The 26,519-nt window shown below is 44.9% G+C and overlaps 1 protein-coding gene across 6 annotated transcripts in view; it reads left to right on the top strand.

Annotated features, from left to right (window-relative positions):
- The window catches only part of TENM4 (teneurin transmembrane protein 4), a 546,329-nt gene extending 520,630 nt beyond the window's left edge, over positions 1-25,699 (top strand). For all 6 annotated transcript variants that reach the window (XM_030558332.1, XM_030558336.1, XM_030558355.1 and 3 more), the window contains 4 exons: positions 3,778-4,074; positions 5,569-7,183; positions 13,753-13,895; positions 24,270-25,699. In XM_030558332.1, coding sequence (XP_030414192.1) covers positions 3,778-4,074; positions 5,569-7,183; positions 13,753-13,895; positions 24,270-25,028 — 2,814 coding nt within the window. In that variant the 3' untranslated portion in view covers positions 25,029-25,699. The remainder of the gene's footprint in view (positions 1-3,777; positions 4,075-5,568; positions 7,184-13,752; positions 13,896-24,269) is intronic.
- The last annotated feature ends 820 nt before the right edge of the window (positions 25,700-26,519 follow it).

Genomic DNA, 26,519 nt, shown 5'->3' with positions numbered 1-26,519 from the left:
AGTAAGAGAGGAAAGTGTGTGGCTGGTGGATCTGTTGGAGGGGTAGGGGGCGGGAAATGTGACACCAACGTGTTTGCTGCCATCACCTTGATTGCCCTGCTTTGTACATTCCATCCCTGTCATCTACCTGTTGTCTGTCTGATCTACTTAGATGGAAGCGCTTGGGGGTAGGGATTGTCTATTACTCTGTAAAGTGTCCAGCTCAACAGAGCCCCCTTCTTAGTTGGTCCCTTGGTGCTACCATAATAAACATAATTAATAAATAATATGTTGATCCACGAGCCATAACAGACAGCATATTGAGGGTGCAGGCTGCATAGTGCAACAGTAGGCACAGACTAGTTGATCTACCTCTTTGTAAGCCTGTGGAAGGAAGTGCTAAGGAATCTATCCACTGGGGATCCTATATATTCTGGCTTTGCGCAGAGGAGAGGATTTGGCCCTTAACACGTGCTAATTTTCAGCTTCACTGATCCACTGCGTGTAACAGTGTTTGTCAGCCTTCTTCGTAGTTCCAGCTTTGCTGACCTGACTGTTTGCTGCATCAGTCTGCAGCCCTTGCAGCACACTTTTATCTCTACATGTCCTGCACGGACTTGATGAAAGCTTCCATGCTCTAATTGGCCCTATCAGCGCAACAGATTGATGGCCTTGCTGGTTGGCTAGCTGCAAATTCCACTCCGCCAATAACAAACGGCAGTGCGCAGGCTCTGTCCCAAATTGAAGTGTTAGCCAGAACACTGCTCCTGATAATGTAGCTCTTTTTTTTTTTTCTTTTTACGAGCATGAACTTTTTAATAAGGATGTAAAATAATCTCTGGCGGTGGAGCACGTGGGATGGCTGACAATTACAGAGCTGTCTGCTTAATCAGTTTTATTTATTTAACCAGGGAAGCACCCATTGAGAATCGTCTCTATTCACCAGGATGCTGGCTGCAAGATAGCAGCCACGGAAACATTAGTTGTCACAACACTACCTCCCATCACAGCCTGCGTTACTGCAGAGATCTCGGAGATGATGTTGCTAACCGTTACCGAGCAATTAAAGCATTCTAGCCTCATCCCCAGAATATCCATAAAGAGAGCAAGCCCAGACTCGGGCACACTGATAACCTCAGCGTATTTGCCATGGGAATTCCATGCAAGCAATATTTTTTCTCTGTGCAGTTGTGTTCAGTCAACCTCTGGGGATGGATCTCTGATCACAGACATGCCATTTGCACTCTTATAGTTAAGGTTGCCTCTGCGTTTTCATTATGAATCCTCATTTTCAGGTCTTTATAACTGACATGTAAAGGCCAGCTCCATAGGATATTGATGCGCATTATTTTGACAATATTTTTAGCTACGGGAGCCCAAAAAGAAGGATAGAAGTAAATGCTGGTAATGAGTGATACTGCGATTCCAAAGCAGGCTCACCTGTTTTATCGATCTATTCTGGGCTGCAAGCCTGGGGTTTATGTTAGTGTCCCTCACATTAATTGGAAGATATTTAATTATGTATAAAGGTGGGAAGAGTATATTTTGGATTTAAATTTAAGGTCTTCCCACCTAGATCTCAGTCCTGAAGACTCTAGTTAAGTACATGGGACCAGATTTTAAAGGTAGTTGTGTGACGAACTCCCATTGATTTAAGTAAGAGTTAGTTGCCTTAATACCTTTAAAAATCTGTCCCACAGTCAAGTGCTGTGATGGGCCACAGCATTCAGTATCGTTCAGGGTCAAGCTCACAGGACAGAGAGTTGGCACAAGATTTAGATTTATAAATCTAAGGAAATAACATGTTGTTACTGCGCCAGATCTAGAGGTCTTTATTTGGTCCTTACTTGGCAAACTTCCATTGAAGCTAATGGGATGTTGCCTGTGTAAAGACTGACAGCACTGGTGGACCACGAGACAGTGTTTACATTGACCATCTGCAGGCACAACTGCCTGCAGCTCCCAGTGACCGCAGTTCACCGGTCCTGGCCAATGGGAGCTGCGGGAAGCGGAGGCTGGGCTTCTGGCTGATTTTCCATTTCTCCCATTACCCATTTACAGTCTAGTTTGAACACCGCTGCACATTTAATTGTAGCATTATCTACCTTGGCTCCTCATTAGCCCTGTCTTTTCCTCAAGTCAGACACTCCATTACCTTTGTTATCCATCACCTTGGTGTCATCATCAACACTGCCCTCTCTTCCTCTTCCTCCTATGTCTTCTTTATCTGTAGATCTTCATCTTCCGCCTGCACATGCACACCCCTGCTTCAGCTCCACCTTTGCCCATCAAGGCCTTTTACTTTCTCTCACTTCAGCTAGTGAGAATCTCTCCTTTGGCCTCCCTGAGTCCCAGTTCTCCACACTCCATCATGTGCAGAACACCCTCCACCTTCTCACACAAAAGCACCCTCACATCATTTCTTTCTTCAGTCAACTCTTCTCTACCCTGTGCATTTCACGATCCACTTCAAAACTGCCCTTTTGCTTCTAAGAGCCATACATAGACTATCTTGAGCCTGCTTCATAGTTCTGGTCTCTTTCTCCTTTGTCCTCTCTAGCACTGGCCTTCTCTGCTTAATGCCATGAAGTATTGTCCCTGCTAGTGCACTTTCTCACTGTTTGGAACAGCCTTCCTGTAGTTCTCACTCCTGCATTTCAAATTTCGATTGACACACTATATCTTGTCTCCTTTTGCCTAGACAAAATAATTTCTCTTCTCTCTACTGTTAGCTATTTAACTCTGTATTCCCTCCCAAAAACCACAGGGAATTCAGAAGTGTATTGAAAAGTAACAGTCCAAGATCAAACCTAGGTCAGGGCTGAGAACTACATCTCATTCAATTTTGGAGTCCTGATTTTATCCAGAGTAGGATGGAATAACTGTCCCTACCAGCCAGCTCTCAATGTGTGTATTTTTTGTTTTTGCACAATGCTTAGATACAACAGTAATGTGGCTTTATGAATTCGTAGACACACATAGCTGAAAAGTAGTGTGTTATCCTTTATTATCTGTAGTTCTTTGGGATACAGTCTCAGAACAAAAATACATTTCTCCTTTTACTTTTGAAATATATATGATCTGGCCTTCAACTGAAAGTGCAAAGGGGATTGAGGCCATAGGAATGTAATTACCCATGGTGAGATTGGCCAGGACATTGGGGTTAACAATCCCCACTCTTGTTGGCAATAGGGTCATGAGGTCTTTAATGACTGTAGATGGTCAGGGCCTCCATATTACATTTCATAGGAAGCTTGTACCACCAGTTGATTCAGGACTGACTCCAGGGACGAGTTGTACCTGATGAATTGTCCACACTGTTCCTTGCAGCATTTGCAACCACAATGTCTCAATACCAATTCCTTTTTTAAATGTGTGAACTGTGACATCCGTGAAATCAAGGGACTTGGATGACCCCAGCACAGTTCAGGCAAGCACCTTGCAAGCTTCCCCGGCACAGTTTTATCAGCATAGCTTCATGCAGACTTATGCCATCTGTGCTGCGGTAGTTCTAGGCCCCTTGTGAGCAGAGGATGTGTGATGGTTTTGGAGTACAACCAACACTGTCCTAACTGTGCCCCCACTGAAGTCACTGGTTACAACTCCAGTTGACTTGAGTGGAAGCAGAGTGAGGCCAACAGTGAATATTTTTGAAAATCTCGCCCTAAGACAATTAATATATAGGTACTGTGTAGTACTGGGACTGATCCAAAGGAGTGTTTGGTGGGGGAGGGGCTATAATTTGCCACATACAACCATTTGTGCCTTTCTAATTCTCTTTCTTCCTCTGCCCTCTAGGTTCACAACAGAAACCTGCTGTCCCTCGACTTTGATCGTGTGACAAGAACAGAAAAAATCTACGATGATCATCGCAAGTTCACTCTACGGATCCTGTATGACCAAGCAGGCAGACCTAGCCTCTGGTCTCCTAGCAGTAGGTTGAATGGAGTTAATGTGACTTATTCCCCAGGGGGACACATTGCAGGGATCCAGAGGGGAACTATGTCAGAAAGGATGGAATACGACCAGGCTGGCAGAATTATATCCAGGATCTTTGCTGATGGAAAATCATGGAGCTACACTTACTTAGAGAAGGTATGTGTCCTCTTGTCGCTTACGGACGGCTACTCACTGTGTTTGCTAACTTAGGGCTAGAGTCTCAGCTGGCGTAAATTGACTTCACTCTTTTGACTTCAGTGGTGTGACACTGATTTACACCAATGGAAGATCTGACCCTTAGAGTCTAATACACAGACATCTATGTAATCTGCCTATTTTAAGGTGCATACAACTGTAGAAACTAAGCCCAGACGACAGCTAAAGTTAGCACCAAGTATCCCCAAAGGGCAATATTCTCTGCCCAACCCCAACACCCTCTGCATGTGTTTTGACCCTGCAAAGCTTTGATTATTTAGATACAATAGTCCTTTGCTGAGCTGGATGTAATAAAGTGCTTCCAGTAAAGACAAATTATACTCTAGTCAAGTTACAGATACCACAAGTGCTAATAAAGATAAGAGTACAGTAGGGACTTATTTTGGATGTTTCACACAATGTAGACCCAACAGTCCGTAAAGTCTAGCATTGTGCCTTCTGCAAAGATCCCACAGGAAGTAAGTGTGGCAGGGGCAGGTGGGGAAGGAGAGAGACCAATCCTCCCAGCCGGTTATGTAATGCTCTTTGGTGGTGGGAAATGCCTTCCTCTTTGCTGAAGGGATCAGTAGGAGATTTAACCATAATTTCATCCATCCTCCTTTTAATCAGCCTGTGAGCTCTTTGGGGCAGGAAATATGTCTGCCTATGTGTTTGTACAGCCCCTAGGACAGTGAGGTCCTGCATTTGGGCTCTACAGTGATATAAATAATAAATGAGGATAAAGCATCAAACTGTTTTCCGGTATGTGCATTACGTGCAAGTGAGTTAGGGAACTGGGTTAAGAAATTTGTGATAAGTGGCTAGCAGCAGATGAGTTTCTTTTGCCGGCAGACAGACAGGGTTTCCTGTTGGTTTTGTCAAACGGTTTGCCCCATGGTGGCAAATGGGGAAGTGAACTTGGGAGAGTTGGCTGGGGGTATTTTTGAATCAATCCTAACAAGGGGTCCCTGGTTCTGTGCCTTTAGTCCAAACCTTGCACCAGTATCTGTTACCCTTCCTCATTCTCTTCTGACCACATCTGCTCACACTGAAGTGAGTCTCTCGCTTTGTGTGTACCTCTTGCTACTTAAGGTTATTGTTATAATTATTATTTCTCCTTGGGCCCACCCCCAGTTTCTTAAGTGCTGGGTATTGTACAGACACCAAATAAGGTAGAAATCCCATCATGAAGAGCTAACGCTGAACAGTATAAAACAGGGACTGATGGGAGGGGAAAGGAGAAGATCAACCAAGCAAAGTGGCCAGATGGCGATTGGTCACATATTAATTCCTCTGTGAAGTCTACAGGTCACTTAAATTTTGCTGGCCACATATGCACTGTGGTGTGGAGGCTAGACAACCCATGTCCTGAAATATTTTCCTCTCTGAAAAATGTAGAATGATCATGCCTTAAAACTAAGAAAATAATTAATTCATTTTCCCCTCCAATTCTAGTCCATGGTGCTGCTCCTCCACAGCCAGAGACAGTACATCTTTGAGTTTGATAAGAATGATCGATTGTCATCCGTCACCATGCCTAATGTCGCCCGGCAGACCTTAGAAACCATCCGGTCCATCGGCTACTACAGGAACATCTACCGGCCTCCAGAGGGCAACGCCTCCGTCATTCAGGATTTCACTGAGGAAGGGCAGCTCCTTCACACCTTCTACTTGGGGACAGGGAGGCGTGTCATCTACAAGTATGGCAAGCTGTCCAAGCTAGCCGAAATGCTCTATGACACCACTAAGATTGGCTTCACCTACGATGAAACTGCTGGCATGTTGAAGACAATAAACCTGCAGAATGAAGGGTTCACCTGTACTATCAGATACAGGCAAATAGGCCCACTCATTGACCGCCAGATTTTCCGCTTCACCGAGGAAGGCATGGTGAATGCACGCTTCGACTACAATTATGATAACAGCTTCAGAGTGACCAGCATGCAAGCAGTGATCAACGAGACACCGTTACCCATCGATCTCTACAGGTACGATGATGTGTCAGGCAAAACGGAGCAGTTTGGTAAATTCGGGGTCATCTACTATGACATCAATCAGATTATCACCACTGCCGTGATGACTCACACCAAGCACTTTGATGCCTATGGCAGGATGAAGGAGGTCCAGTATGAAATATTCAGGTCACTCATGTACTGGATGACTGTGCAGTATGACAACATGGGGAGAGTGGTGAAGAAGGAACTGAAGGTCGGACCGTATGCAAACACAACAAGGTACTCTTATGAGTACGATGCTGATGGCCAACTGCAGACAGTGTCTATCAATGACAAACCACTCTGGCGTTACAGTTATGACCTCAATGGAAACCTCCATTTATTGAGTCCTGGGAACAGTGCCCGTCTCACCCCACTAAGGTATGACCTCAGGGACAGGATTACGAGATTGGGGGATGTGCAGTACAAAATGGATGAAGATGGCTTCCTGAGACAAAGGGGGAATGACATTTTTGAGTACAACTCAGCAGGCCTGCTCATCAAAGCATACAATAAAGTGAGCGGCTGGAGTGTGAAATATCGCTATGATGGCCTCGGAAGAAGAGTTTCTAGCAAAACTGCCCATAGCCACCATTTACAGTTCTTCTATGCAGACCTGACCAACCCCACTAAGGTCACCCATTTGTACAACCATTCCAGTTCCGAGATCACCTCCCTCTACTATGATCTCCAAGGCCACCTCTTTGCAATGGAGCTTAGCAGTGGAGATGAGTTCTACATAGCCTGTGATAACATTGGGACCCCTCTGGCAGTTTTCAGCGGGACGGGCTTAATGATCAAGCAGATACTGTACACAGCATACGGGGAGATCTACATGGACACCAATCCCAATTTCCAGGTCATCATCGGATACCATGGAGGTCTATATGACCCCCTCACTAAGCTTATCCACATGGGGCGGCGAGACTATGATGTGTTAGCTGGGCGGTGGACAAGCCCAGACCACGATATGTGGAAACATCTGAGCAGCAACAACATAATGCCTTTCAACCTTTATATGTTCAAAAACAACAACCCTATTAGCAACGCTCAGGATATCAAATGTTACATGACAGGTAAGACTTCTCTTGGTTTGTTTTTAATTAGTGTATACACAAGCTGGTTTTTGCTCAGGTACTGGATAGGTTTCTTCTCCTTCAACAATCCAGACATTGTAGGGTCTTCCAGCCTAGACAGGGACTGAATTTCTCTTTAGAAAGGAAAAGAAAGCACAATAGAGTCTTCCAGACTAGAAACCAGCCTGAATTTCTAATGTAAAACAACAAACAGAATTTTAAAAACCAGAAACACACACCAAACTTTTCAGTTCTTCTTTGCACATAAATAATCAAAAGCGGGCACAAGCCCAATGTACTTTTCCTTTGAAGGTCACCTTTAACCCTTCCACAGCTGGATCACTGGCCGCATATACAGTATTCATGAAAAATTTAAGCCAAGAACTACTCACCTACCCAACAAGTTTTCTTTTTTTCTTCCTTCCTGCTCTTTTTATTTTTCGCTTCATTTTGTTTCCGATTGTTCATTTCCTCAAACAACGCTACCTTAGTTTCTGATCAGCGTCTCGATAACCCCTCTCATTTGTATATGGGTAACTTTTGTTTACACAGTTTTGCGATAGAGACTTGCTTGCATTTATAAGCTGCCTATAGGCTTGTTTCAACAAAATGGCAACAGCAACCTAAACCTTTTATCATAGCAAGGCATTATAGAGCCCCTTAAAATAGCAATACAGGTAATCCACCCGACAGGGTGAACAATTGCCTGTTAAAAGCCAGCAAAAACAAATACTGTGTGTCTTAAATGTAATACCTAAATATGGAAAGATTAGGGACTTTCTTGATGTCAATAAGCAGAACAGATCCACTAAGCAGGTGTTTAAAAGTGGAAGAATGGCTCCCCAAAGTTAATTTATTTCAGCAGAAAAGATTCTTAGAGACCTGAGTCACTCAGAGCTAATGATCATATGATTTCATCAGGTGGAATTTATGAGCTTACTTCTCTAATATATATTCTGTGTGTGTGTGTTTGTGTAGGCCTTTCCAGATGAGCACAGACAAAACCTTTTTAACAACCACACTGTTGTGTATTCTGCATGTGCCACATATTTGACAGGAAAGCTGTTTGAGATGGTTTTAAAATATTGTATCAGGACTCTTTTCTGTATCCTCTTGTCTATTAAAAAAAAAAAGATGACTCCGTTACCATGAGTCAACCGTATGAAACTCACAGGGACAGGCAAATTATAATTAATTAAAAAAACCTCTAAAAAGACCTAAATCTGCTTTTCCATATACTGTAACAGTATTGGCTACCCCAGCATTCAAAAATCAGGAGTCCAACCTTCAAAATCATCAGTTAATTTAAAATTGTGAGATTTTAAAAATAGAAAATTCTGGATTCTTTTTAGAGCCTTTGGGATACATATCTTCAAGCTTTTCCCCACAGCCATGAGGGCTAGAAGCTTATGGCTGTTGTTTTTAAATGAAAGCTGAGCTTTTCAAGCAATCACCTGACTGCAGGAGTTGGGGCTCTAAGAACACCACCACATATTCCAAGACTCATGAAAAATCATGAGAGTTGGCATTAATGTTAATGCCAAGATTTTAAGCTCTCATATTTCAGAACCTTTTAGAACAGCAAAGGTGTGTCCATGGCATGAAGCTTTCAGTTTTCATCCACATGAAACCTTAAACCTGTCACTGGTGCATAGGTGACCATTGCTAGTTCTGGGCATAAGCCCAGTGTCAGTTTGCTGCAGTGAAGATGATTAGTTAAAGTTTTTGTACAAGTGATCTACACACATTTTTATACCAGCATAACTATGTTGGTTATGGGTATGATTTCTTACTGTTGCCGTTATACCAATACAAGGCCTAGTGTGGACACAATTATACTGGTATAAAGGTCCCTGCAGCCCCTAGATGCATAGGCAACCAGGGAGGCTCCACTCTCTGTCCCTTCTCCCCGCCCAGGAACTACGACCAATGGGAGCTGCTGGGCCGGCGCCTGCGGGCACAGGCAGCGCACAGAATCTCCCTGGCTGCCCATATGTCTAGGGGCTGCAGGGACCTGGTGGCTGCTTCATGGGAGCTGTGGGAAGTACCGCCAAGACCCAGCACTTCGAACCTCTTCCGACACCCCAGCTGCCCCAGCCCACACCCAAACTCCCTCCCGGAGCTGGCCCATACCACCAACCACCTACCCTAGCCTACTCCTGCACCCCAAACTCCTCATTCTCAGCCTCACCCCAGAGCTCACACACCCACCCCCCTGCACCCCAACTCCCTGCCCCAACCTGGAGCCCCCTCCTTTACCCCAAACCCCTCATCCTCATCTCCATCCAAGAATCCACATCCTCAGCAGGAGTCTGTACCCCCACATACATTCCAACCTCCTGCCTCAACCTGGAACCCCCACCTGAACCCCAAACCTTTCATCCCTGACCCCACCCCAGAGCCTGCACCCCCAGCCAGAGTCCTCACCCCCCACATCCCCTAACTCCATGCCCCAGTCTGGAGCCCCCTCCCACACCCTGAACCGTTCATTTTGGGCTCCACCTGGAGCCCACACCCCCTGCCCTCACCTGGTGAAAGTGAGTGAGGGGGAAGACAGCGCCAGAGGGAGGGAGAATGGAGCGAGATGGGGCAGGGCTTCGGGGAAGGAGTGGGACAGGGGCAGGGCCTTGGGGAAGAGGCAGGCAGGGCGGGTGCAAGGATTTTTCAAGCCCTAGGCGAAACTTCCACCTTGCGCCCCCTCCAGCCCTGTGGCAACTCTCCACCCCCTCCCCGCCCTAACGCGCCCCCTCGTGGCAACTCCCCCCCCACCCTGAGGTGCGCCCCCCCGAGGCAGCTCCCCCCATCCACCCTGAGGTGCCTCCCCGTGGCAGCTCCCCCTAGCCCGGGGAGCCATGTGGCAGCTCCGCGCACCAGCTCACCTCTGCTCCGCCTCCTTCCCCAGCACGCCGTCGCCGCTCCACTTCTCCTGCCTTCCAGGCTTGTGGCGCCAATCAGCTGTTTGGCGTCACAAGCCTGGGAGGGAGAGAAGCAGAGCGGGGCAGCGTCCTCAGGGGAGGAGGCGGAGCAAGGGTGAGCTGGGGCAGGTAGCGATTCCCCTACATGCCGCCCCCTCATTACTTGCTGCAGGAGGCCCTTCCTGTGCCCCCCTGCCCCAAGTCCCTCCACCTAAATGCCGCCAACGACCGGGGCGGCCGAAGATCGAGCTTCTTCGGTCGCCGCCGAAGGACCTGAAATGCCACCCCTCCAAATGCTAGTGCCCTAGGCAACCGCTTAGGTCGTCTAATGGGTTGCACCAGCCCTGGAGGCAGGGCAGGGGGCACGGCAGGGGTGTTTGGTTTTGTGCTATTAGAAAATTGGCAACCTTAGGTAGGGAACTGACCAAAAAAAAAAAAGCAGCCTCCTGGTCCTCCATAGTGGCGAGGGCTGAACAATAGTCCAACAACCTATCCTCATAAAAAAGTTGTCATGAAACACAATCAGGGAGCCACTCCGCAAACAGCATAGTGGACAGGGATATCAGAGCCTTGTTCGTGTCCTCAGCAATGTCTGACAGCACCGAAAGGATTCTGACTATTAGTGGATCCAACCCTGCACATCCGTCCGTGTACAGAGCTCTCATTGACGTTCCCAGGTTTCTACGCTGCACATCGCATATGATGGGGATTCCTTGGCCATTGCGTTCACACCTGCCAATACACTGCTGGGGGGGAGGGGCAGCATCCTTCCTCACCCCTTGGCATGCTCAGGCTCACTTGGGTCATGCAGGTGCACGCACACAGACCAATGATACAGGCCTCAGACTGTGTCTACACTTAAAATGCTACAGCTGCACCACTGTAGTACTTCAGTGTAGACTCTCACAACAGTGATGGAAGGGGTTCCCCCTGTCACCGTAGTTAATTCATCTCCGTGGAAGGCAGTAGCTAGCTATAGTGCTATCTATAGCGCGGGTTTGAGCAGCATAGCTGCATTTCTCAGGGTTATGGATTTCTCACATCCCAGAGAGACGTAGCTATGCTATTTTCAGAGTAGATCAGCCTCAGTCTCCCAGTAAACGATTTCCAAGCTCGTGTGTAGGAATTGGGAGCGTACAGCAGGGAGAGTGGGCAGAGCAGATATTTACATTCTGAGAGGCCCATTGTTCAACGTGAATATTTTAGCAATCGTACACTTTGTGATGCAGAGCTTTGCTGCCAACATGGAGAAGCCTGATGGATTGAACTGACATTTTCATTACACATGTCTGCATTAAGCAGTCTCTCTCAGTGCCCTCAAATGAATGTGCTGTGAAATGTGTTGGCAGGGCTACTGTAGCTGAAAAAAACTGTTATGCGGAATGCACTTTTCTTTCAAAAAGAAAAAAAGGTGTCATTGCCATTGGCAAATTAATATTTCCCCCCATTCTGTTAACCTCTCCTTCCTCCTACTTATTTTTTCCTGTTCCTTCCAACTAACCCTCTCTGTCCGTCCCCCAAAAAAAGATCAAATCCTGTTTACAGATGTTTTCAAAGTCAGATTTGTGAGAAGCAACCAACAAAGACTGGATCGAATCTTTTCAGACGTTACATATTTTCCTGCTGTTCAGCAGCCCCCTCTGTGCCCCTTTTGACAGTGTTTTGAACACGTTTGGTGAATAACTTCTGCCCTATATAGATTTACTTTGTTCTCCTGGCCACCTGGTCCAGAATATGCATATCAAAGCTGTTATTTTCACACTAGGAGGATTTGGAAACAGGGACACCTCATCACCAAACAACAAAATAATTAAAGCTTTATTCACCCCCCCGCTCGCGCCAAGCACTCACCTCCCCTTCCTTCCAAAGACACTTCTAAAACAGTCTGTGTGGTGAGAGAACAAAAGTGTTTTTATTACAGAAATCCCTCTTTCCACACGGATCGATGCAAGGGCTTTCTGGACCCATGCCCAAACTCAAAATTTTGGATTGCAAGAAAACAAGCGATAGTGTGTTTGTTTGGCTTTGATTCTCCAATCATCTGGAAGCACATTATTTGTCATTTCCATTCCTAATGCATTTCCAACGGTCTCTTCAAAAACACGCATTTAAACTCATGCGGGGGAAAAAGCCATGTTTTTTGAACAGATCCCCTCATCCAGAATGTCCCACTAGTGTCAACTCAATTTGATGAAATGAAAAGCAAACCTCTTGTTTATACACTGGAGCTTGAAATGAATGAATCACCAACATGATGCTAATTACAATATAGAAGTCCTAGACCCCTTGGGAGCTGATAGTTAATTAAACTTTGACCCTCATCCCCTCATCTTTTCCCAGCAAAGGATGCTATTCAGAAGAGGCTGGATAAATGATGGTTAGGTTATTGGTGATTATAGTAGTGTCCATTTTTCCTTCCTTCCTTCTGGAGTCAACAGAGATAAGCGAGATTAGAATCATCATATGCTCTGAAGTAGATAAATAGGGGAGTCTTTTATATGCTGCTGCCAGGCAGATCCAGGAGCTAGCCAAGTGAGTTATTATTTTCTCCAGCTAGCTACTCACTCGGCTCTCTTTCCTGTTAGCCTTGGAATCGAAGATGTTAGAGCCTGAAAAGACTTACCAGGGTATTGAGTCCCTCTTCCTGCCCAAGTAGGAATGTTCCTTGTGGTTCATCTAGCAGCATGTTCTCCGGTATAATGTTCAGCTTCCCAAGCAATGGGCTTGCTATCCCTTCCCTTCCAGTTCCAACACTCCCCCTCTATCATAGTACAGAATAAAAGAGCTTCCTGAATGGTGCCCCACTGAGTTTGACCATCATATACATGGTGCTGCTCACGATGTAAGGGCAGGTCAGTTTGACTGTGGCAGACCCAATGTTTGTAAATGGGATAATCACGTGGAGGCTGTTTTTAAACAATACCGAAAAAGAAAAGGTAACTATAGGAACCTACCTATGCTGAATTAAAAGTGTGCCTTTTACCTACACAAGCAATGGATACATCTTTAAGAGGTCTATCTTGAACTCCCTCTCAGCTCCTGACCCAAGTGCCCAGTACGTCTGCCCTGCTACTCCCTACCTGTATGTCCTGGCTCATGAGCACCTCAATTTATCCCATAGCCTATAAACCACTTGGGATGCTTCCGAGTGACCAACATTAAAGCTGAGATTTTTCAAAGCCACCTAGAGAATCTGAATCCTTAGGCAGGTTTGAACAGCTTGACCGTTGTTGTTATATTTTTGTTCCTGTGCTTTTTGCTCTACGTAGCGCCATTCTTGTGCGTGATGCCTTGCAAAGTCAGAACTTCTGGAGCCAGAACGATTGCTTTGGCCTATGACATTTTTAACAAAATGTATATTTCAGCTATGTGGAAAAGTGGAGGACTTGGCCTGGATACTGTTTGGTTTTCTGGTAATTTCTTTCATCCTCTATAGTTTTGAAATGTGATACTTTAAATAATCATTTCTGATGGTGTTACTCAGATGCATGAAATGAGTAAGCTCTTTGGGGTCAAGGCTGACCAGTATACTTGTCCTAGGTTTGTACGTGCCTCGCACAATGGGGTCCTGGTCAGTGACTGGGACTTTTAAGCTCTACTGCAGTACAAATAACAATAAAAGGTAATCCTGCTTATGCTTCTCTCACATCCCAGATGTCAACAGCTGGCTGCTAACCTTTGGTTTCCAACTACACAATGTTATCCCTGGATATCCCAAGCCAGATACGGATGCAATGGAGCCATCATATGAGCTTATCCACACGCAGATGAAAACCCAAGAGTGGGATAATAGCAAGGTGAGCAATGTGACTACGTAGTCTGTCTATTTTAGGCACCGGCGTGGCACTTGTCACCATGGGATCCAGCTGCAGTATGCGCTGTAGAATTTAAAATCAATCTGCTATTGCAGATGCTCAAGGGACCTGAGTGAAAGTCAGCCTGCGAGTGGCTGCTGTCCCTCCCCACTTCAGTAATGAAATGTGACTAAATAATCCCATCTGAAGGTCTTTATCAGCCGTGGGTCCTTTCTGCAATACTTGCTGGTGATTGCTGAACAAAACTAATCTGTACTGTTTTTCTTTCTTAAAAAATGTGATTTTACCACAGATCACATGCTAGCTCCCTAAACCAAGGAATCAGAGCTAATAGAAAACACCTGTTGGATCATCCATCCATGCCCCAAGACAGAATTGTTTTCTACAATATATTTTCTAGTGTTTTGTCGAGTTTGGTTTTAAAAGCAAAAGAACTTCCATTACTTCCCTTAGGAGACTACTCCACATTGTAAAAGGTCTCTCCATAAGAAAGCTATTCATGACAGCTTAAATTTTACTTGATTTGATTTTGTCCCAAATCACCATACACTAATTCAGGCCTAAATCAGGATGCTTGTAGTTCATTTTTGGTGGCCGATATTGCATGCACAAAAAGGGATTAGCACCTTGAAAACAAAAGTCACTTAAAACCCAAGCATCTTGCCTACTGCTCTCTTCCCATTAGGAATAGCCTAGCACAAACTCAGATACTGTACTCTCCAGTGGATAGGACAAACTTCCTGCAAGTTAAACTAGTTAAACTGTGCAATGGCCTTCCAAGGTGTGTGATGGACATCCCATCACTAGGCTCATTTAAAACTAGTCTGGGCAAGGCACGGTAAAATATACTCTTGCAGACAACGCTGCATTAGCTTCAATGGTATCAACTAGATTGTGTAACAGATCTTCCCCTTCTCTGACTCCTTGGATCCCAGATCTCAATGGGCTAAATCCTTCCCTGAGTTACATCAATGTTAATTCTGAGTTACTCCACGCCGCCAGTGGAGTGACTTCTGATTCACATCATGTAATGGCCTAACAGGTCAGAATCAGTTCCCTTCTCTGAGAAGAGTGAATAACAGGAGAAGAACCAGGCACGTAACCCTTCACAGACACTGCATTTTATCTTCGGAGTACATAACAGGATCCCAGAATCTCCTTCCATAATGTTGGGCTTTACTTGCCTTGCAGGGATGGGAGGTTGGAGACCTAATGCTGAGTTTGAGCATCACTCAGCTTGGAAATATCCAGCATGCCATAAACCTTGCAATAGGTTCAGCGTAGCTTAGTTATTCCCCTGCAGCTCCAGAGTGACATTTTAAATCCAATACTCTCTTGTGCTGCACTTTTTGACTGTGACTGTGAAGCTGTCACTAAATTGTTTGTTGAACAAGTTCAATGTTATTGGCCGGCAGGGGATGCTTCGTGACCTCTGGCATATTGCAGAGCTGCAGCACCTGAATCCAATTTTGCTGCTTTTTCCCTTTTGTCTTGTTGAATTACCAAGTAATTGTGGGCGCTTGTACAGCTCTGTCTGTGGGGGGCAGGGGCTGGAATCAGTCATCATTTCATTAACTATACTGCTCTCAGTCTCATGAGCACTGAGGCTCTGATACCTGGGACTGCTTGTCTGCAGCGCTGGCTGCAGGTGAAGGGTGGCCCAGCTCAGCTGTTGCTCCTCAGCACACTGTAGGAGGCAGAGGCTGATCTGTATTGTTTTGGCCTTGGAATGAAGTAGGCTGTTGTGTATTTTAAAGTAACTTCCCCAGGGGAGGATCCTCCACGCACACACAAGACTTGACTCTTCCTGTCTGCCAAATCTGATCGATCAGGAGTGCATTCTGCCCATCCTGTCAGTTTTAAAATGGGGCCAACCCTTTTTCTCCCCAACAAGAACCACCTTATTTTTCTCTGTTGGGGGTTAAAAATGGAAATGGCCTTGGAGTTCATGCACAGGACTGGGATTTAAGAGCTCTGGGTTCTGTGCAGTACCATGTGGGGGGAAATCCTCTCCCCAGTGACCAGGCTGGACGCTGGGAATCTCTGTAGGGTAGAGCTGCAGTGCTCTCAGATCCCCCAGAGCCTACTGCAGCCCCTGTGGCCCTAACACTTCTGCCTTGAGGAGATGGGGGAGGCCGAGGGGATTGACATAGTGACAGATCTCTGGACCTGGCCTGCCATTGCTCCATCCTCCTCCATGTGGAAAATGGAGCTGGGCTTTGCAGTGCAGCTGCACAGTCCCTGTCCAAACTCACTGCATCCTGTCCCTGCCCCTCCTCCGCACTGAAGCCACACCAGTTCCACCCCAAGTGAGCTCTCTGTGCCTACCACGAAGGGATAGAAGTTGACCTTTCGTGCAACAGTTTCTTCCACGCACTCAGTCTGCTTTAATTGGATTGGATGACTTAAACTTAAAGGCCACAAACTTAATGCCTAAAGCTCGGCAACTAAATCATAGACCTGGTCAAGAATTTTCCTTGGAAAATGCCAGTGTGTCAAAACCAGACCTGTTCATGGGAAAGGGTCAAGTGTGACAACTCTCCCAATTCTGAAAAAAAAACACCCTGAAAAATAAAAGTTTTGAAACTCTTCTAGGTAATTTATTTCATTACTTATTTTTTCTTGGTTATTTTAATTAATTTATGCTAAAAAAAACAGGTTAAAAAAATGAAAGGTCAAAGTTGTAATGAAACATTATGAAATTATCAAAACAAACACCTTCAAAAATCAGATCAGTAGATTTTTAAGATAAGAAAGAACCATAGCTCTGCTCTCTGCCATCTTCAACTCAGATGATAATTTTCTGTTTCTCTTCCTTGCTAGGTCCTTGAAATGGGTTGTAAGCTGAAACACAAATGATAGATCATCTCCTCTGACCTCTTGTGTAGTGTAGACCAACCAATTACTCTCAAGAGTCCCTGCATTGGGCCCATAACTTTTGTTTAAGAGCAAGTAAAAAATCACTTACAAAAGTTAGATGCCTGCAAGTCACCAGGGCCTGATGAAATGCATCCTAGAACACTCAAGGAGTTAATAGAAGAGGTATCTGAGCCTCTAGCTATTATCTTTGGGAAATCATGGGAGACGGGGGAGATTCCAGAAGACTGGAAGGGGGCAAATATAGTGCCCATCTATAAAATGGGAAATAAAAACAACCCAGGAAACTACAGACCAGTTAGTTTAACTTCTGTGCCAGGGAAGATAATGGAGCAGGTAATTAAAGAAATCATCTGCAAACACTTGGAAGGTGGTAAGGTGATAGGGAATAGCCAGCATGGATTTGTAAAGAACAAATCGTGTCAAACTAATCTGATAGCGTTCTTTGATAGGATAACGAGCCTTGTGGATAAGGGAGAAGCGGTGGATGTGATATACCTAGACTTTAGTAAGGCATTTGATACGGTCTCGCATGATATTCTTATAGATAAACTAGGAAAGTACAATTTAGATGGGGCTACTATAAGGTGGGTGCATAACTGGCTGGATAATCGTATTCAGAGAGTAGTTATTAATGGCTCCTAATCCTGCTGGAAAGGTATAACAAGTGGGGTTCCCCAGGGGTCTGTTTTGGGACCGGTTCTGTTCAATATCTTCATCAACGATTTAGATGTTGGCATACAAAGTACGCTTATTAAGTTGGCGGATGATACCAAACTGGGAGGGATTGCAACTGCTTTGGAGGACAGGGTCAAAATTCAAAATGATCTGGACAAATTGGAGAAATGGTCTGAGGTAAACAGGATGAAGTTCAATAAAGATAAATGCAAAGTGCTCCACTTAGGAAGGAACAATCAGTTTCACACATACAGAATGGGAAGAGACTGTCTAGGAAGGAGTATGGCAGAAAGAGATCTAGGGGTCATAGTAGACCACAAGCTTAATATGAGTCAACAGTGTGATACTGTTGCAAAAAAAGCAAACATGATTCTGGGATGCATTAACAGGTGTATTGTAAACAAGACACGAGAAGTCATTCTTCCGCTTTACTCTGCACTGGTCAGGCCTCAGCTGGAGTATTGTGTCCAGTTCTGGGCACCGCATTTCAAGAACGATGTGGAAAAATTGGAGAGGGTCCAGAGAAGAGCAACAAGAATGATTAAAGGTCTTGAGAACATGACCTATGAAGGAAGGCTGAAGGAATTGGGTTTGTTTAGTTTGGAAAAGAGAAGACTGAGAGGGCACATGATAGCAGTTTTCAGGTATCTAAAAGGGTGTCATCAGGAGGAGGGAAAAAACTTGTTCACCTTAGCCTCCAATGATAGAACAAGAAGCAATGGGCTTAAACTGCAGCAAGGGAGATTTAGGTTGGATATTAGGAAAAAGTTCCTAACTGTCAGGGTAGTTAAACACTGGAATAGATTGCCTAGGGAAGTTGTGGAATCTCCATCTCTGGAGATATTTAAGAGTAGGTTAGATAAATGGCTATTAGGGATGGTCTAGACAATATTTGGTCCTGCCATGAGAGCAGGGGACTGGACTCGATGACCTCTCGAGGTCCCTTCCAGTCCTGGAGTCTATGAGTCTGTGAGTCTATATCTTTCAGAAAGACATGCAGTCCTTAAAGATTGCCAGTGATGGAGAATCCAACAGGTCCCTGGATAAGTTGTTCCAATGGTTAAGTACCCTCATTGGTAAAATTTGTGCCTTCTTTCTAATCTGAATTTTTCAACCATTGGATCTCATTATTCCTTTCTCTGGTAGATGAACAAATTATCTACTATTAGAAATCTCTACCCCATGTAGGTACTTGGAGACCATGATAGAGTCACCTTTAGATCTTCTCTTAGATAAACTAAACAGATTAAGCCTCTTTATTGTATAGCTGTTTTATTGACACTCCTCTCTTTCTGTGGATCACTACAGTTGCAGTCATAGCACAAAGCAGACTCAGTTGCTACCCTGTGTCTGGATCATTTTGCGTAAGAAAGTCAAGCTAAGCTCCTTTACTTACCCAGTGGCCACTTTCACCCCTCTCCAGTGTTGTCAGGGGGCACAGAGGAGGCAAGACTCTGGTGTAGCTAATGCAAAGATGTTTTACTTGAGGTACTGTGTTATACCAATATAATAAAAACCAGCAGGATCTTATTAAGAGGGGTAAGGCAAAGATTCCACATCTATTGTAAACATAAAGCAAAAGATAAAATAAACAACGTTGTTTAACTACTTATTCCTATCACTACTTATTCCTTATACACACACATATATATATAATATATTCATTCACACATTCATTCAGGTTCTGTATAGGTGTTATAGTTACCAGCCTAGAAGTTGCTCATGCCAAGTTACTGGCCAAGTATCTTTGTCATGAAGATGGAGCCAAGTCTGTGTCAGATGCACCTGATGCTCCTGGAGGTTGGCAGCAGAACCAGAAACTCAAAGTTCTTAGTCTTTCGAGTCCATTTTTATAGGAATTAATTCCTATGTTAGTCTAAGGGAGCTGTCACATTCCTGGTGGCTCCACGCTGTCTGAAGTGGCACATTCCTTCCAGGTGTTTGGGGTGGATCCCAGTTTACCCTCCGGGGATCGTCTGGTGGTCCACTGGACACATTCTTTGGCCAATGGATCCTTTCTAGGCTGGCACCTCCCTAACCATTCACGTACATTAAGCACTCATTAACATACATTCCATACTTTAGGCAGAGTCAATTACTGGCTTAAGGCTCACAGCAGGGGTCGTAACATAGTGTCCACTTCAAGAACAAAGTCAATTAATTGTATCTGTCCTGTGAAGAATACTCTATTACAATGTAAAACTTACAAACAAGTTAATGTTTTCTGCAGACCGGGGCTTACAAATTTTAACAGAACTAAAAGATTTTTGTACTTGGTGAAACTGCGGGGTGGGGGGGTGTCACTGTCATTTGGAGGAATCACTGTTAGTACCTTCTTTAATATCCCTACAACTGGACAGAAACTGAGGTCTCAGTGCCTCTCCCCAGTTCTTGAGCTCCCACACTATACTTGCCTGAGTCTACAATGCTACTGTCACTCTATAAAGTTACCTTAGTCATAGCCTAGACTCAGCAAGACAACAAGAAGCCCATATTTTAGTACGGGAAATATACACCCATGGTATATTGGTACAAGGAGAAACAGGGAAACAAGTTCAAATTTCTTTCACATCTTGGCTATTTATGATGGGAAATGGAAGCTTGAACTGCAGGCAAAATACAAGCGGCCATTCCAAGTGCGCTTTAATGTACTATTCTCTTGAGCTCTGTACAGCAGCAAACAAATAATGAAGATCAGTCTCCAATGGGTCATTACTAGATAAAATTAAATGTCACCTCAGGGCATCTGATTAAAAAAAATTAGAAGGAAAAACAAACCCAGAATAGAGATGTCAGTTGTGGATAGTGACAAATATTAAAATAAAATAACCAATAAATCCCCCCACAACTCCCTTTTGCTTTAATGCTGTTTTTATATTGTACCTCTGGGTTCCAGTTGCCAAAAGCTCCAGCATTTTTAGAGAACTCCACTCCATGCCATCAGATGGTAATTTTATGTTTCTCTTCCTTGCTAGTTCATTAAAATGGGTTGTCAGATGAAACAGAAATGATTGAGCATTTCAAAGGCAGGGGTACGCTGTCCATTTGAACTCTGCATAATCTGTTTGCATTCGCCCCTTTTCACAGTGTAGCATACAGGCTGGGGTTGTGATATTTATATATATGAAGATGATTTTTCTCAAATACACTCTGTCATTAAAGGGATACACTCAAGGTCATCAGATCTTAAAATTAAGCAGTTTTCAAAGTCCTCCCATATTATAGGACTCACTTTCAAGATAACCGAGACGTTTTTAATTATTATGAGTGATAATGCATTGCGCTGCCATGGAGGAGACCTTAGTTTGCAAACTTGTGTCCCTGGATAGTGAAAGTTGGGAATGGTAGAGCAGCACCACAGCTAAGCCTCTCTGGGAGCCAGCACAAGTGCCTTGTGTTGCTCAGAGGCAACCCCTCAGTTTACTCCTTGGCTAGAATGATTATAGCGCTAAGCAGTGTCCAGTGGTAGGGCACAGGGTAGGGAGTCAGGAGACCTGGTTTGTATTCCTGGCTCTGCCACCAATTCACTGTGGGACCTTGGGGAAGCCCCTTCATTTCTCTGCACCTCCTTATTGTTGATTGAAATTACTCCTGCAGGGAGGTGTTTTCTAATGCTAAAGGAGGAGATGGTCCTTGCTAGACGTAGACAAGACAGACAAAACAAGCAAGATGTTTGAGGTCCTGTGGTTCATTTGGATCTTTAGGTGAAAGGTGCTAAGTGCTATTACTGTTATGTCATGGGCACTCCCACTAAACCCCAGTCTAGATATTATGTCCAGATGTATTTGAGGTTTTGTTTTTTATTTCTGAATGAGGATGATCATATGAGTCGGTGAAACACTGTATCACGTCATGAACCTCACAAAGGCTGTGTGTTGCGATGTCAAGCAAAAGTCGTGTGTTTTAAAAACACAAAGGAGGCTGAACATGTTTTAAATCTAGTATTTAATGGCCATGATAAAAAACAAGGCTATGTATTCTGTCTGTACCTTAACTTAGCCGTCTGCCTGCATATTCCCCGATTCAGAGAATACCTGCCCTGCTCTGTTGTGGCAGGATGGGGCAAAGCTACATTTCAGCTGTGTCTTGCAGTGTCAGCAGAGCCTCGGAGTTGATTAATAAGGGGCCCAGCATTACGCCAGCTGGTAATCAGAACAGCTGAGAAATGGAGAAGGGAAAAAATGCAGCTATGCAAATTCTCCAGGGCATCCTGATTCTGAAGGGCACGAGCACTTTGTCAATATGGATCCCAGAATTGTTTGCCCGGAATTAAATGGCGAGGCCAGTGAAGGGAAATCTCATGTGGGGCTGCATCTATAAAGGTCATGGTTTGGCTGGACATCCAGAACACCAGCACCCTTCCTCTCTGTGAAATGAAGAAAGCTACTCAATAGTCTCATGAGAGAGGACCGACACTTGGCTGTTTAGAAATAGACCAGATGTACATATAAATGGAAGGGACCAGTTCTGCGTGGGGAAGGCTGGTCTAGCAAGCCCTTCATCATCTTGAGTTCTGGGATACACATTTAAGAACAGGCAAACCAGGTCCCACCCTATAAGAATGTCCAGGCAGTTTTGCCCAGAATTCAATGGGAGTCTAAGCTTTTGCTCTGAGTCCCAAAACAGATTTAACAACAGTTGGTTTTATGATTCTTGCCCCTCTTCCCTCCCTAATCACGACAGGGATGGCAGCTGAAATAGCTCAGGACACAGGCATAGCTAGTATTGTTCCGTGACAAGCCTGAGAAAAGGAGGGCAGGCTAGAACCTCCCCAGAGAACCTGTTCCTCCAGACCAAAGCAATAGGACAAGCTTATCCAGCCAAATTTTTCATGGCCCATTCAAGCCGTGTAGGATTTGCTCATTACTGGACCTGCTCATGTCGCAGTTGATGTCAATGGCAAAATCTCCTTTGACTTAATGGGAGCAGGCTCAGCATGTGACTCTAGTCGGTCCTCCTGAGTAGCATCCAGAGACTGAGGTTTTGTTGTTTTCCACAATACTCAGGATCAGGCCTTCTGGGAGTTTATAGCATTCACATCTGTAGAGTCGTATATTGTGTCATGTTGGAGAAAGGGATGGTTTCGTGCCTCTATCACTGGTCCCATTGTGTCTTAATGGCGTTCGCCTACAACCCCGCTGCTTTCAGGTGTCTCGTACAGAGCATAGGTCAGTGCAGAATTTAGCCTCGTAGGGCCTCCCACAAACTTCTAGTGACACATTTAGCAAGTCACTTAATCGTCTGTGCCTCACTTTCTTTGTGGCTAAAATGGGGCTGGTAATATACTCTCTTGGTCAACCTCATTCATTGTTGTAAAAAGCTTTGAGATCCTTCACTAGACAGTCCTGTAGCCGTTCAGCCTCTTATTGCGAGACTATTATAAATCAAATATGTAACAGCAAAATAGAGCATCTGCTTGATTGCATTCCTCAGTGACAGGTGCTCATAACAGCCCCATGTAAATTAGCATTGACTCAGCCAAGACTCCAAAGTTAGACTAATCATGGAGTCTGAATTGTCCTCTGTCACCCCTAGAAAAGGGTCTCTCCAGGAAAGGGCTAAGGCATATTGAGGGAAACCGGAGTGTTTAGCTTCCAGGGCTGTTAAGCCAGCACCTTTCGCAGCTATTAAATTCACTTTAAAAAAAAAAAGTGAGGGTGGCCCCCTTTCCTCTATAACCAATTTTTAATGCTGGCTGTCGTTACCTTATTGAATGAAGCCCTTGGCAGGGACAGGAGACTTTTGTTACAGCATCGTCTCGCTTTTGTGAAATTTGAGCAGGTAATTGTTCCTGGACAGGAGTAGGAAAGAAGACAGCCCTCCCGTCAATGGATGAGTGTGTTTCTGCAGACGTTTTGCAGTAATGATAAGCCGCTGAATCACTCAGGGCATTTGCTCTCTTATATGCGAACACTTTGCATTAAAACTGTCTGCAGGTGATCTAAGGCTGTGGTCTCTGTTCAGTTCTTACTCAGGCAGAGCTCCCAGTGATGTCAATGGGAGTTTTGCCTCTGTAAAAATTGAGCTTCAAGATTGGGTCCTAATAGCCAAGGACCTGATCCCACAGGAAGACTGGGAGCACTGTACCAGTGAGGGGAGGGGAGCGTTAGCTCCTCACTTGACTATCGAATGATCCACTTTGGCCAATGCTTCAGGTGGCATTGAGGGGCTCTGGAAAAGTGTGTTTTGGCCAGAGTGAGGATCACACTGTGATGCGCAGCCTTGGAGGATAGTGCAGGGTGGAATCAAAAACAGGGTTAAAACAGAAGGAAACTGCTCTATTTAAATACTTTGAGCTTATTGAGCACCTTTCCTCAAAGCATGTTACAAATATTAATCACTAGAAGATTCCCAGTAATCAGCTATGAATCATTTCCGATTTACAGATGAGGAAAACGGAAGCATGAGCAATTAATTTACCCAAGGTCACAGAAGGAGTGGGGTAGAATGCAACTGTCTCTTACTGTCACCACTAAACCCTAATCTCCCCTCCATGCTGGGGTCTCTCTCCACCCCAGCATTCCACTCTGTCAAAGGGATGATGTTACATTCAGTTCAGTGTCTTGGCATGATGGCAGTAGGGAGAATAGCCTGCAAGCACAGGAATCTCAATCAGTTGTTTCATTAAAAAGACTTTATTTCCCAGACCAAAGCTAAGAAGTAGCTAGAGGAAGCAGAACCCTTTGGCTCTTGGATCACACCATGTTATTTCTCTGTTCTCCAATGTGCTAGCGATACCTTTCAGTCCCATGGTGTCTCTTTCTAATCTGTGTCTCTCTCTCTCTTTCTCTCCCTTCCCAGTCGATCTTGGGAGTGCAGTGTGAAGTGCAGAAACAGCTGAAAACCTTCGTCACCCTAGAGCGCTTTGAACAGATCTACAGTTCCAGCATCGCCGGGTGCCGGACGGTCAAGGAGAACAAGAACTTTGCCTCGGGAGGATCTGTCTTTGGCAAAGGGGTCAAGTTTGCCATGAAGGATGGGCGTGTGGCCACCGACATCATCAGTCTGGCCAATGAGGATGGGCGCCGGATTGCAGCCATACTGAACAACGCCCACTACCTGGAGAACTTGCACTTCACCATAGAGGGAGTGGACACACATTATTTCGTTAAGCAAGGGCCGTCAGAAAGCGACTTGTCCATACTGGGCCTCAGTGGCGGGCGGAGAACCCTGGAGAACGGTGTGAACGTTACAGTGTCCCAGATCAACACAGTGCTCAGTGGAAGGACTAGACGTTACACAGACATCCAGCTCCAGTATGGCGCACTGTGTCTAAACACCCGTTATGGGACCACCTTGGACGAGGAGAAAGCCCGCGTGCTGGAGCTAGCCAGGCAGCGCGCCATAGCCCAGGCCTGGGCCAGGGAGCAGCAGAGACTGCGGGATGGGGAGGAGGGCATTCGCTCGTGGACTGAAGGGGAGAAGCAGCAAGTGCTAAACACGGGCCGGGTGCAGGGCTATGATGGCTACTTTGTGATCTCAGTGGAGCAATACCCAGAACTCTCAGACAGCGCCAACAACATCCATTTTATGAGACAGAGTGAAATGGGCAGAAGGTGACAGAGAGGGTCAGAGCGGTGACTTCTTGCCAAAGACAGCTACTCTTTTGTGGCCACTTACCTGACTGTGTTGTACTCAATCCTTTTTCTAAACTGAACCTGGCGGGGGGAGGAAAATAAGGAGAGAAAGAATATGGTTGCACTGTAACTCATGCAACATACTTTTTTTTAATTTTAAATTTGGCCTTCATATGTTTTTTGCAATGAACAGAAGGTATATTTTGCGTAGTGTGATCACAGTGAAATTTACTCTCTTTTGTCCTTTTTTCCCTTTTGTGAGGAATTTAAAGTGGAGAATTGTCAATGTACATCCATGGGTTACTCAGTGTGAAGTGAGAAATGGGTGTCTGTGCTAACTTGTTTCATCCTAATCCTTTTTTATTTGGGACAGGAGCAGATAGCCTTCCACTCGAAGAACAGCTCAGAAACGCTGGGCACACTGGAAACGGAAGATGACGATGATTCCGAATCTCTCAAAGTGACTGTCTGAATTGTGTGCCTCAAAAGAGAACTTACAAGGAGTTTTCACCTTTCACTTGGGACAGAAAGTGTTTCTTGGGCTCCTGGTGCACAGAGGTAGATTATAGTGGCAAAAGGAGCTGAATATATTAACTTGCAAGATGATTCTCTTCCTTCCTGAACTGGAATTAAAAAAAAACCCAGTCTTTTTCATTATGATAGTAGATTTTTTATTCTCTTTCTTTTTTTGGTCCATGCACAAATCCTGTTTTTAGTTTAAAAAGCCAGTAAAGGCCAAGAAAGATGCTCTCGCTCTATTGGAAAACATCCTCTCTCGTGCTAGAGCTGTTCTCTAGGTACATTGAATGCACCGAAGTTGTAGACATAACCCCATTAAATGCATAATATTTCAGTACACAGGTTGTGTGCTCAGCAGTCCGCTGGGCTGTGTACAATAAAGCAATTTCATTTTTAGGAAGCTAATCTGAGTCTGAAAGTAGGATAGTCTCCCACGTACCATTGAAGAGTGCAGCAAATCCATACTCCATCATTCTTGCTTTTCGGGGCTGTATTTAGTAGCCTGGAAACTGGTTTTCAATGCCAGGTTGGTAAATCATTTATGGTTGTGGCAAACATGCCTTTCTGGGACTCTGTCAGCAGGGAATTTAAAAGGTTTAATCAGCAGCAGCAGCAGGGGAAATATTGGAACCAACTCTCTAACTGTTCCTTTCCCCTTTCGCTCCACTGGGATATGAAGGAGCTCAAATTTTGTGAGTAGCCCAGTGAGGGTTAGCAGCAAACAAGGAGGTGTTTGAATAGAAATACCCACTAGAGAAGAGCCCAAATAGTTTACAAGAAGCTGTTGCCAAAGGTGCTTGACATGCTAACACAATTTGTACTCACATAAGCCCCGTGCTGTGGTATGTGCAAGAGTCCTTGTGAACTCAAGTGAACAAGGAGACTGAGCTGAGCTTCTTCCTGAGAAAATTTTCTGCTGATATGGGGCACTGCTGCAGTCAGAGAAACACAGGTG

Source organism: Gopherus evgoodei, chromosome 1, assembly GCF_007399415.2.
Source record: "Gopherus evgoodei ecotype Sinaloan lineage chromosome 1, rGopEvg1_v1.p, whole genome shotgun sequence".
NCBI classification, from domain to species: Eukaryota; Metazoa; Chordata; order Testudines; family Testudinidae; genus Gopherus; species Gopherus evgoodei.
This window is presented reverse-complemented; position numbering and strand designations above follow the sequence as displayed.